Below are 13,620 nucleotides of genomic sequence, written 5' to 3' on the forward strand. Positions count from 1 at the left end.
TGGTGACTATGGTCCCAGCTGCCTTGAGATCATTTAAACGATCCTCCTGTGTAGTTCTGGGCTGATTCCTCACCGTTCTCATGATCATTGCAACTCCACGAGGTGAGATCTTGCATGGAGCCCCAGGCTGAGGGAGATTGACAGTTATTTTGTGTTTCTACCATTTGCAAATACTCGCACCAACTGTTGTCACCTTCTCACCAAACTGCTTGGCGATGGTCTTCTAGCCCATTCCAGCCTTGTGTAGGTCTACAATCTTTGTCCCTGACATCCTTGGAGAGCTCTTTGGTCTTGGCCATGGTGGAGAGTTTGGAATCTGATTGATTGATTGCTTCTGTGGACAGGTGTCTTTTATACAGGTAACAAGCTGAGATTAGGAGCACTCCCTTTAAGAGTGTGCTCCTAATCTCAGCTCGTTACCTGTATAAAAGACACCTGGGAGCTTTCTGATTGAGAGGGGGTCAAATACTTCTTTCCCAGCCTCGAGCTGCCCAGTGACACAAGACTTCCAGACGACCTAAACCACTTCTATGCTCGCTTCGAGGCAAGCAACACTGAAGCATGCATGAGAGCACCAGCTGTTCCGGTTGACTATGTGATCACGCTCTCCGTAGCCGATGTGAGTAAGACTTTTAAGCAGGTCAACATTCACAAGGCCGCAGGGCCAGACGGATTACCAGGACGTGTACTCCGAGCATGTGCTGACCAACTGGCAAGTGTCTTCACTGACATTTTCAAAATGTCCCTGACTGAGTCTGTAATACCAACATGTTTCAAGCAGACCACCATAGTCCCCGTGCCCAAGGACACTAAGATAACCTGCCTAAATGACTACCGACCCGTAGCACTGACGTCTGTAGCCATGAAGTGCATTGAAAGGCTGGTCATGGCTCACATAAACACCATTATCCCAGAAACCCTAGACCCACTCCAATGTGCATACCGCCCCAACAGATCCACAGATGATGAAATCTCTATTGCACTCCACACTGCCCCTTCCCACCTGGACAAGAGGAACACCTACGTGAGAATGCTATTCATTGACTATAGCTCAGCATTCAACACCATAGTGCCCTCAAAGCTCATCACTAAGCTAAGGATCCTGGGACTAAACACCTCCCTCTGCAACTGGATCCTGGACTTCCTGACGGGCTGCCCCCAGGTGGTAAGGGTAGGTAACAACACTTCATGGCAAGGCACGACTCCAACACCATCATTAAGTTTGCCGACGACACAACAGTGGTAGGCCTGATCACCGACAACGATGAGACAGCCTATAGGGAGGAGGTCAGAGACCTGGCCGTGTGGTGCCAGGATAACAAACTCTCCCTCAACGTGACCAAGACAAAGGAGATGATTGTGGACTACAGGAAAAAGGACTGAGCACGCCCCCTTTCTCATCGACGGGGCTGTAGTGGAACAGGTTGAGAGCTTCAAGTTCCTTGGTGTCCACATCACCAACGAACTATCATGGTCCAAACACACCAAGACAGTCGTGAAGAGGGCACGACAAAGCCTATTCCCCCTCAGGAGACTGAAAAGATTTGGCCTCAGATCCTCAAAAAATTCTACAGTTGCACCATCGAGAGCATCCTGACTGGTTGCATCACCGCCTGGTATGGCAACTGCTTGGCCTCCGACCGGAAGGCACTACAGAGGGTAGTGCGTACGGCCCAGTATATCACTGGGGCCAAGCTTCCTGCCATCCAGGACCTCTATACCAGGCGGTGTCAGAGGAAGGCCCTCAAAATTGACAAAGACTCCAGCCACCCTAGTCATAGACTGTTCTCTCTGCTACCGCACGGCAAGCGGTACCGGAATGCCAAGTCTAGGTCCGAAAGACTTCTCAACAGCTTCTACCCCCAAGCCATAAGACTCCTGAACAGCTAATCATGGCTACCCGGACTATTTGCACTGACCCCCACCCCATCTTTTTACGCTGCTGCAACTCTGTTAATTATTTATGCATAGTCACTTTAACTCTACCCACATGTACATATTACTTCAACTACCTCAACTAGCCGGTGCCCCCGCACATTGACTCTGCACCGGTACCCCCCTATATATATAGCCTCCCTACTGTTATTTTATTTTACTTCTGCTCTTTTTTTCTCAACACTTTTTTGTTGTTGTTTTATTTTACTTTTTTTATAAAAAAAATAAATGCACTGTTGGTTAAGGGCTGTAAGTAAGCATTTCACTGTAATGTCTGCACCTGTTGTATTCGGCGCTTGTGGCCAATACAATTTGATTTGATTTGAAAATGCAAATCAATTTATAACATTTTTTACATGCATTTTTCTAGATTTTTGTTGTTGTTATTCTGTCTCTCACTGTTCAAATAAACCTACCATTAAAATTATAGACTGATCATTTCTTTGTCAGTGGGCAAATGTACAAAATCAGCAGGGGATCAAATACTTTTTTCCCCCTCACTGTACATATACACTACCGTTCAAAAGTTTGGGGTCACTTAGAAATGTCCTTGTTTTCGAAAGAAAAGCAATTATTTTGTCCATTAAAATAACATCAAATTGATCAGAAATACATTGTAGACATTGTTAATGTTGTAAATGGCTATTGTAGCTGGAAATGGCTGATTTTTTATGGAATATCTACATAGGCGTACAGAGGCCCATTATCAGCAACCATCAGTCCTGTGTTCCAATGGCACGTTGTGTTTGCTAATCCAAGTTTATCTTTTTAAAAGGCTAATTGATCATTAGAAAATCCTTTTGCAATTATGTTAGCACAGCTGAAAACGGTTGTGCTGATTAAAGGTGTCAGGTAGGTAGCTTAGTGGTTAAGAGCGTTGTGCCAGTAACCGAAAGATTGCTGGTTCTAATCCCCGAGCCGACTAGGTGAAAAATCTGTCGATGTGCCCTTGAGCAAGGCACTTAACCATAATTGCTCTGGATAAGAGCGTCTGCTAAATGACTAATTATTTATGTATTTATAAAGAAGCAATAAAACTGGCCTTCTTGAGACTAGTTGAGAATCTGGAGCATTAGCAATTGTGGGTTCGATTACAAGCTCAAAATGGTCAGAAACAAATAACTTTCTTTTGAAACTCGTCCGTCTATTCTTGTTCTGAGAAATGAAGGCTATTCCATGCGAGAAATTGCCAAGAAACTGAAGATCTCGTACAACGCTGTGTACTACTCCCTTCACAGAACAGAGCAAACTGGCTCTAACCAGAATAGAAAGAGGAGTGGGAGGACCCGGTGCACAACTGAGCAAGAGGACAAATACATTAGTGTCTAGTTTGAGAAACAGATGCCTCACAGGTCCTCAACTGGCAGCTTCATTAAATAGTACCTGTAAAACACCAGTCTCAATGTCAACAGTGAAGAGGCGACTCCGGGATGCTGACCTTCTAGGTAGAGTTGCAAAGAAAAAGCCCTATCTCAGACTGGCCAATAAAAAGATAAGATTAAGATGGGCAAAAGAACACAGACACTGGACAGAGGAAGATTGGAAGAAAGTGTTATGGAAAGACGAATCGAAGTTTGAGGTGTTCGGTTCACATAGAAGAACATTTGTGAGACGCAGACCAAATGAAAAGATGCTGGAGGAGTGCTTGATGCCATCTGTCAAGCATGGTGGAGGCAATGTGATGGTCTGGGGTTGCTTTGGTGGTGGTAAAGTGGGAGATTTGTACAGGGTAAAAGGGATCTTGAAGAAGGAAGGCTATCACTCCATTTTGCAACGCCATGCCATACCCTGTGGACGGCGCTTGATTGGAGCCAATTTCCTCCTACAACAGGAAAATGACCCAAAGCACAGCTCCAAACTATGCAATAACTATTTAGGGAAGAAGCAGTCAGCTGGTATTCTGTCTATAATGGAGTGGCCATTACGGTCACCGGATCTCAACCCTATTGAGCTGTTGTGGAAGCAGCTTGACCGTATGGTACGTAAGAAGTGCCCATCAAGCCAATCCAACTTGTGGGAGGTGCTTCAGGAAGCATGGGGTGAAATCTCTTCAGATTACCTCAACAAATTGACAACTAGAATGCCAAAGGTCTGCAAGGCCTGCTGCAAATGGAGGTTTGAAGGACACAATTATTATTTCAATTAAAAATCATTATTTCTAACCTCGTCAATGACTACATTTCCTATTCATTTTGCTATATTTCCTACTCAAACTCATTTCATGTATGTTTTCATAGAAAACAAGGAAATTTGTAAGTGACCCCAAACTTTTGAACGGTAGTGTATATACATATCCTTTTATAAAATATATTTCCCTTTATTACTTTCCAGCCCCACGACCCCTTCCCTAATTGGAGTAAACTAGTGAACAACAACGCTTAGGCCTCTACTTCCAGCTTATACATACTATATAAATTTTATGGACACAGTACATTTTACAATAATTATATTTTGTTTGTTTTTACTCCTGAACTTCCTCTACCCTCAACCTCTCCGATCATTTTCATGATGTCCATCCGGTTTGCTTCTATATGCTATATCTTTCTAACTGTACTCTTTCACAAAAGCTCTCAACCTATAACCTATATACTAATTATGGACACAGTATGGTTTACATTAGTTACCTTGTTGTTATTAGTTGTTATTAGTCCCATCCTTCAGCTCCATTCAACACCTCCCATCTATCTTTTAACACCATCCATATTGGATTTCTATTTGCCATATATTTTTCAACTGTACTGTGATGTTTCACAACATTTCTGAATCCTTCTATTCTCATTGTTTCTACAGATTGTAAATTGAAAATAAACATTTTTGCTAAAAGTATTATTATATTATTGATCGATTGAATATGACTTTTCAGATCACCCAGTAGTGCTTTCTGCAGGGTTAGCTCCAGGTAAATATTGCAATCTTTCTGCCATTCCTGGACCTGTGACCAAAAACAAGCTACAAATGGACAGGACCAAAACAAATGATATAATGATTCTGTCTCTTCACAGCAAAATCTACAGAGCTGGGAATATTGTATCCCCCATATAAATAACATTCTATTGGTAGCAAGAATTTTGTATAATAATTTCAATTGAACAATTCTAAGTTTTAAATCCGGCTTCGTTTTGCGTATCAGTTCATAAACACTTGTCTAGGTCTTAATTGAAAGGAAAAAACAAAAACCCGCTGACACTAGATCTTCCATGGAATGAGTTTCACACCCCTGGACTAGAAGATACATTTTAGTAATTTAGCAGACGCTCTTATCCAGAGCGACTTACAGTTAGTGAGTGCATACATTTTCATACTTTTTTCATACTGGCCCCCCGTGGGAAACGAACCCACAACCCTGCCGTTGCAAGCGCCATGCTCTACCAACTGAGCTACACAGGGCCCACAAGTGGGTATTGTTCCACTTTTAGAAATCAGTTTAATATGGACAAGGTGCTCAGATCTAAAAATGCTATATTCATTTCATACTGTGTAACTGTGTGACATTGCCAATCAGAATCACCTGCACTTTTCTGGTGCATATACACTACAAGTCAAATGTTTGGACACACCTACTCATTCAAGGGTTTTTCTTTATTTTTACTATTTTTTACATTGTAGAATAATAGTGAAGACATTAAAACTATGAAATAACACATATGGAATCATGTAGTAACCAAATAGCCACCCTTTGGAGTGCTGCATCAGATGACCTGGCCTCCACAATCCCCCGACCTCAACCCGTTTGGGATGAGTCGGACCGCAGAGTGAAGGAAACGCAGCCAACAAGTGCTCAGCATATGTGGGAACTCCTTCAAGACTGTTGGAAAAGCATTACAGGTGAAGCTGGTTGAGAGAATGCCAAGAGTGTGCAAAGCTGTCAGCAAGGCAAAGGGTGGCTATTTAAAGAATCTCAAATAAAAAATATATTTTGATTTGTTTAACACTTTTTTGGTTACTACATGATTCCATGTGTTATTTCATAGTTTTGATGTCTTCACTATTATTCTTCAATGTAGAAAATAGTAAAAAATTAAGAAAAACCCTTGAATGAGTAGGTGTTCTAAAACTTTTGACAGGTAGTGTATATGAGAAACTAGAAAAGACAATCAATTACAAAAAATAGGCCTTGTTCGGCAATCCCCAAAATACACTACCCACTTTTTGACTTAATTGAATTTTCATCATAAAAGCACTTACATTTTGACCCTGTCTACTACAATGAAGTTTTATCAAATCTACTGACAATATTTATGTTTCTTAGTTATGCTGATGTAAGCCAAAAAAGGGATTGGTTACAACTCAGTGAGCACACTCCCATATACAGCAGGTATAGATAGCATGAACATGCACAAACTAATAATTTTATAGTATCATACTGATTTTTCACAATAACAACATTATCACACATACAGCAATTAGTTATATAAAGTATAAGCTTGGGGAAAAGCAATGGTTTTGTAGAGAGCTATTTTGTATGGTCGAGGTTCAAACAGTGGGCTGCCAATCATTCACTCTCCAGCAGAGAGCAGTACATAATTGACAATTAACAAGTCATAATGTTGTATCTTGATAACAAATTCACACATACACCATACTGTCATATGTCTCATACAAATACCACATTTATGTAGAAAATCATGTTCAACCACTTGGTAAACACTCTTTAAAATGACATGCATTCTCTCTCTCTCTATGGTTTGTGGGTGTTACGAAACTGAAGTACAAACTGATAATGTATCACTGCATTTACATATTCATGCAAAGCGGAAGAGGATTCATACAGTGATGTCTGATCTCTATCCTCCAGGTTTGGGACATTGTGGTCACATCACAGATTGGCCCTCCCTCCAGTAGTACTGTAGATGTCAACAACAATCAGGATCAAAGGATAATTTGCACATCAGGTTATAGTAGACCTACTGATCCATAAAAGCGTTGTAGTGCTGAACTGAATAAACACTGAATCGTCTGCGGATGAGTCACATTAAGTTACAACCATGCAACATACAACGTCGAGATCATGAGAGTACAAAAAGTGAGTCACTCAAATGTGCAGGTGTCTTTTGACCTGTGCCATATTTGATTGTCCACCACATGATCTGGAAGTTGGGCTGCAGGCTCAGGGAACAGAATGTTGGGGAGGTGACCAGCTAAGAGATGAGCTGCTAGACCAGACCAAACAGTCAGTGACCTGTAAATGAACTGCTCCTTTCAGACAGTTCTCTGTGGAGCACCAAGCAAACATCTAACCCCAGTTATATCTCTTCCATTAGTCTCATTCAGTGTCAGTCAGAGTTCTGTTCTATATCTCCAGGACAAATCTAGAGGTCATGGATCAGCTTCCCCAGAGGAATCTCTCTCTCCCCTAGCAGAGTGTCTCTCTTCAGGCTGGTGCCCTTATTCACCACCTTGATCTTCACTGCCAGGTTCTTCACCTGCACTGAGGTCACAGAGTCAAAGAAGAAGTCCTCATTGAACACAGGATTTCGGCTGTTCTTGATGATAGTGCTCCTCTGTTTCTGCAGCTTGCCAGGGTTCAGGTACAGTGACACGCAGCAGTTGATGCTCTTGATGTCGTACATCTTGTCGTAGAGCTCTTCGGCAGCCAGAACACGGATGCGCAGGCGGGCCGTGCCGGCATCGTAGTCAGCGCTTAGCCTCACCCTGCCGCCATTGTGCAGGTTAATGGTGTGCTCCCGGTGCTCCCGGTCCGACGGCCCACTGCCGTGGAGGGAAGGGGAGTGGAGACGCCGCGGCACGTTGGGACTGGGCTCTGCCGAGCTGCACTCGTCTGTGGACAAGGAGCTGTGGCGGGCAAACTTCCTCTTGGCCTTCACCACCTTGGCCTGTGTCTCATGTGTGAAGATCTTGAGCAGCGAGGCAGAGCGAGAGAGCAGCGGGGAGTTGAAGGGAGAGGACTCAGCCGAGGAACAGGTGTCACTCTCCCCTCCGCTAAAGTAGCGGTACGGGTTGTGAGAGGCGTTGAAGTCAGGGGGGTTGAGGTGGTTGCCCTCGCTGACGCTGCTCTTCCCCTTTCTCTGGCAGTTGGGGGAGGTCAGGGGGCTGGTCTGGTCACAGTGGAACAGGGACTCCTTGCGGCGGGTGTGGGGGCTCTCCATCAGAGTGGCAAAACCATAGGAGGTCTGGGTCTTGGGGACGTAGGGCAGTGACATAGCGGTCTGAGACTGAGGGTCAGCATTGGTGTCCCCTGCCACCACATCATCAGCGCTCTCGATCTGGATGATGTGACGGTTGGCGGCCATCAGCAGGTTCTTGGTGTCCCCAGCCAGCTTGACGACCAGACGAGGACTTCGAGGGCTGCTGATCTTCTTACTGCCAATGGTCTGCTCAGAGGCCGAGGGCCAAAGTCCCTCCTTGGGCTTGACGACGTCCAGGGTCTCAGGCTCTGGGGGGCAGGAGACCAGCTTGGGGGGAATGAAGAAGTCAGGGATCTTATCAGGGGTGAGGACGTTGCTGTAGGCTGGAGTATTGCCCTCCTTGTCCCCGTTCTCCCCCCGCCGGAGCACAGTGGTCTCTACCGACCCACGGATCTTGTCCAGAACCCACATGGTCCCACTTGGCTTCACTAGGTGGGATACGGGGGTGTTTCTCTGTCTGCAGGCAAAAGCACAAACAAGGCAGCAGATATTGGTGTGAAATACATTAATTAATACACTGAAAAAATCACATTGCAACTGTTACTATATCTGTGCCAGAAATGGTTTACTGAATCTAAAAACTAGAAAAACAAGTAAATGGACCCCAATGTGTCAAGTTTATATTTAAGCAATAAGGACCGATGGGGTGTGGTATATGTCCAATAAATCCCAGAGGTGCCTTAATGCTATTATAAACTGGTTACCAACATAATTAGATGAGTAAAAATAAATGTGGTATACGGTCTGATATACCACGGCTTTCAGCCAATCAGCATTCAGGGCTCGAACCACCCAGTTTATAATTATTTATGATAGAGCTGTTGAATAAAGAAATAATTTGTGCAGCCCAAATAAGAGGTACGTAGGACATGATTGATTTACAAAGGCAAAGAAAACACTTACTGTACATTTACTCATACAGTACATTCACATGTTGTCTAGGTTGCAGTAAGTAACCTATATTATGCCAACATGCTGTAGCAAATTGCTACTGTGGAATAATAAAGTCTACATTAGTCAGAATAACAAATGTAGCCTAGATTACATTGACTCATCTTAGAACCACAGTTAATTTTGTTTTGATTTCATTTGGTTTGTTTAAAAATGTGACACCAAAATAAACACTAGCACACAATTGAGATCCACTTCAACAGCCATAGGGTATTATATTCTATTTATTCGGTTAACTTCAATTCCTTAGTCAAAAAATCCTATAGGATTAGTAATTACAATACAACATCAATTACAACATTTTCATTGTTTGGAAACAACAAGTTCTATATTCATTTCAGTTTTATTCACCACCACAATATGGGAATGAGCCAAGGTTGCAAGTTAATTTGCAGTATGACCACCAGTACAGTTCACCTTTTTCAACAAAGCACTTGGGTTATTTGATTTGATTCTTATTTATACAACTTCTTGTCTTTGAATTAGACATTACAATATGACACACAATACTATAGTGAACAAAAATATAAACGCAACATACAACAATTCTGAGTTACAGTTCTTATAAGAAAATCAGTCAATTGAAATCAATTAATTAGGCCCTAATCTATGGATTTCACATGACTGGGCAGGGGCGCAGCCATGGGTGGGCCTGGGGGGCTTATGGTAGAGAAATAAACATTCAATTCTCTGGCAACAGCTCTGGTGGACATTCCTGCAGTCAGCATGCCAATTGCACATTCCCTAAAAACTTGAGACATCTGTGGCATTGTAGTGTGTGACAAAACTGCACATTTTAGAGTGGCCTTTTATTGTCCCCAGCACAAGATGCACCTGTGTAATGATCATGCTGTTTAATCAGCTTCTTGATATGCCACACCTGTCAGGTGGATGGATGATCTTGGCAAAGGAGAAATGCTCACTAACAGGGATGTAAACAAATTTGTGCACAAAATTTGAGAGAAATAAGCTTTCTGTGCATATGGAAAATTTTGGGGATCTTTTATTTCAGCCCATGAGACCAACACTTTACATGTTGCGTTTATATTTTTGTTCAGTATATATACAATGTTACAACACAATATTTGGGGGGGGGGGTTCCCCTTAGAATGCACAGCATCTTTACAGAAGCTAAATAAAACATTTGGTACAGTAACACAAAGATATGAGCATTTCCTTCATTTAATATATAATAGTCAGCTATGCATACAAAAAAGAGAATGTTCCTTTTACCCTCTTTATGTTGGGATAGGGAGAGGAAAATAAAAAGATAGAGACCCCCACCCTCCCAACTCCTTCCCTCCCAGGGTTGTACCACCCCCTCGCCCTCCCTACCTGTCCCTCCCCTCCAGGGTCGTACCCCCTCCCCCCCACTCTCCCTCCATCCCTAGACGGTGCTCCCTCCCCATCTTCCCTATCTCCCTCCTGGATGTAATTACCAATGCGCAGCTAGTGAACTCTTGGCACACCTGAAATATGTATTGAAAAAAAAAAAAGACGACTTGTGTCACATTTAGATTATATCAAATTGTTAATCTAGCTCTATGCTGTTTGGCTGTAACGCCAAATAGCACACCTTTTTGACACAAATGTAAACAATCTTGCAGACAATCAAAGTAGGTTTCACAGCTATTGTTGTTGCAGTTGGCACAATAACTTAAATGTGTGACGCAGATGTTTACTTGGAACATGGGCGAATGGGGCTGCATGAGATAGCTACTGGGTAGAGGGGAAATTGCCAGCGGTTCCCCACTATAGGGTCACCATCTCAGGTGGCAATATTGGCTGCTTATGAAGTTAATATAGTTCGTGTCCACCTTAATAGGTAATTACATTTAAGTCATTTAGCAGACGCTCTTATCCAGAGCGACTAGGGAACATCAACAGATTTTTCACCTAGTCGCCTCAGGGATTCAAACCAGCGACCTTTCGGTTACTGGCCAACACTCTTAACCACTAGGCTCCCGCCCTAATTGTCTAAGATGTTTGGAGGGTGGGTGCTCCATATGTTAAGCAGCCAGGTAACTATAGTGTATAGCCAAGTTGAGGATAAATCCTTTAGATTGTAATGTAAATATCTATACAATTCCCATCAACAAAATGAATAGGATTCCAATACAAGGATCCAATTAGAATCCAATAGAAAAATCCTAGCAGATTTTGGAACCAGTCCTATTGGACTCCTATAAGATTCTATCCTATAGGATTTTATATACAAGAATCTAATAGAAAAATCCTATCAGTGTGCTGGAGTCTGGTGTAGCGGTCTAAGCTCCGGACCACATTTGCCCCCTCGGCGACAGAGGTTTGAGCCCCGGCTCGGCCAACTGTCTGCGCCCTTAACCACTTCTATATCCGTCTCCCTATCTGTACTTACATCTGTCCTGTCAAAAAAAAAATACAATTAAATAACTCAGATCTCCTTTAAAATACAATTTGAAAAAATGTAACCCAAAAGAAAAACCTATCAGATTTTGAAACCAGCCCTATTGGATTCCTATAGGATCCTATACAATCCTATAGGGTAGGTTCCAAAATCTGATAGGATTTTTGGGGGGATTATAATATGATATTTTCTACTGGAATCCTATATGATGTTTTGGCTAGAGTTGTTGAATTTTGTGGTCAGTTCATGTTGATAAGAGATGGAAGATACAGACAAAATGATAGCAGGTCTGGTCTGTGATGAATTTGCACAATCTTGAATTTATAATAACTTTGAGAATGAAGACGGATTTCCTTAGATTTTAGCAAAACTTGGTGTAGGCTACCATCGTAAGAACGTCACTTTATTAAAGAAGTCAATAATGTAGAAGTTTATATTAGCCTATCATAATACGAAAATAAAGTGCAACAAGTGAAAATAATAAGTTCGTAGGCTACCATAGGCGTAGCCTATGCTCTCCCGTGACCGAATATATTTCAGTACTCGCCCTTGAGTGAGACAAATATACAATTTTAGATACCTGTTGAATTCAGCTTAATACACTTACTGAAGACGTGGAGGCTGCTTTGTCGACTTGATTCTTCCGTAACAGGTGTTTTCTCCCGCCTCCTCTGGATCTCACACTGTTTGAAGACCTAGGCTGGCTGGCTGCTCTGCACCCCAGAGACCAGAGATGGATTTGCACTTCATGAGAGATTATGATGCCTTTTATACACACTCCCGGTGGCGACGCTGGAGCCGACCAATAAGAGAAAACTATGAGATCCTCAAGAGAGCCAGTGACAGCATTCGATTAAGCTGAACCGCGGCGCACTGGTCTATGGCCGGTGACATGAACGGGCAAGTGCTGAGGAGTATTTCTGTCTGTAATAAAGCCCTTTTGTGGGGAAAACTCATTCTGATTGGCTGGGTCTACGCCCTCCAAGGCCCACCAATGGCTGCACCCCTGCCCAGTCAAGTGAAATCCATAGATTATGGCCTAATGTATTTATTTCAATTGACTGATTTCCTTATATGAACTGTAACTCAGTAAAATCTTTGAAAATGTTGCATGTTGCATTTATATTTTTGTTCAATGGCTTGCACTCATTTCCAGCATCAGTCAAAACTATAGGCTTTAAAATAAAAAGATGACATACTGGTGGAAAGAGAAAAAAACTACAACAAAAAACAATAGCAGAATAACATAAAATGGTTCACATGTAGTTACAATCCTACAATCCATTCTGCCACCTCTGGTCTCTTGGCTCTCCCACCACTATGAGAGGGCAGCTCCCGCTCTGCCCAGTCAAAGCTCTTCTCTGTCCTGACACCCCAATGGTGGAACCAGCTTCCTCCTGAAACTAGGACAGCAGAGTCCCTGCCAAACTTCCAAAAACATCTGAAACCCTACCTCTTCAAAGAGTATCTTAAATAATTCTACAGCACCCGATTACATGTTGATTGTGAAACACAATGAACATGTAATCGGCATCTAATTGATTGCCCAAAAATATAATTGGTGCTTCTATTCTTCATTACCGGTTTGTGAGAGGTATAGCCAGACACACAGACAACTATGGAAAACTGCAGGCACCTCATTGCTCCTGGGGCAGACAATGCCCTTTTTCTGTCAGACACCTAATAGAATTGGGAGCTGACACAAACAGGAGGCCCAAGAGTAAATGAACACTTGGATTAGACTTTAATTAGAATTGTCAGCCTCTTTAACCATAACACACCTGACACTTTAACAGAGACACTGAAGAGACAGACAGAACTTACGGCTGTAGGTAGGTACACTTTCTTTATGACATTCTTCAGTGATTGGCAAATACTGTATCAACCCTGACACAACCTGTTCTGAAGAGGTAAACAAAGGAGAGCTCAAGTATGGCATGACAAACAGTTATTGACTTTGTCAAATGCTGTTGAAGTGATATGGCTACAGGTTCACCTGCCTCACCTAAATCCTATTATTGTGGGAAGTTGCTATAGACCACCAAGTGCTAACAGTCAGTATCTGGATAATACACTATATATACAAAAGCATGTGGACACCCCTTCAAATTAGTGGATTCGGCTATTTCAGCCACACATGTTGCTGACAGGTGTATAAAATTGAACACACAGCCATGCAATCTCCATAGACAAACATTGGCA

The 13,620-nt window shown here is 42.6% G+C and overlaps 1 protein-coding gene across 1 annotated transcript; it reads right to left on the bottom strand.

Annotated features, from left to right (window-relative positions):
- Window positions 1-7,244: 7,244 nt before the first annotated feature.
- LOC311131459 (C2 calcium-dependent domain-containing protein 4C-like) lies at window positions 7,245-8,492 on the bottom strand (the record flags this gene model as incomplete). Its single annotated transcript, XM_084164472.1, has 1 exon — window positions 7,245-8,492. The coding sequence occupies one exon, from the start codon at window positions 8,490-8,492 to the stop codon at window positions 7,245-7,247; it is 1,248 nt and encodes a 415-aa protein (XP_084020598.1).
- Between the last annotated feature and the right edge of the window lie 5,128 nt (window positions 8,493-13,620).

Source organism: Coregonus lavaretus (assembly GCF_964263955.1).
Source record: "Coregonus lavaretus genome assembly, chromosome: 6".
NCBI lineage: Eukaryota > Metazoa > Chordata > Actinopteri > Salmoniformes > Salmonidae > Coregonus > Coregonus lavaretus.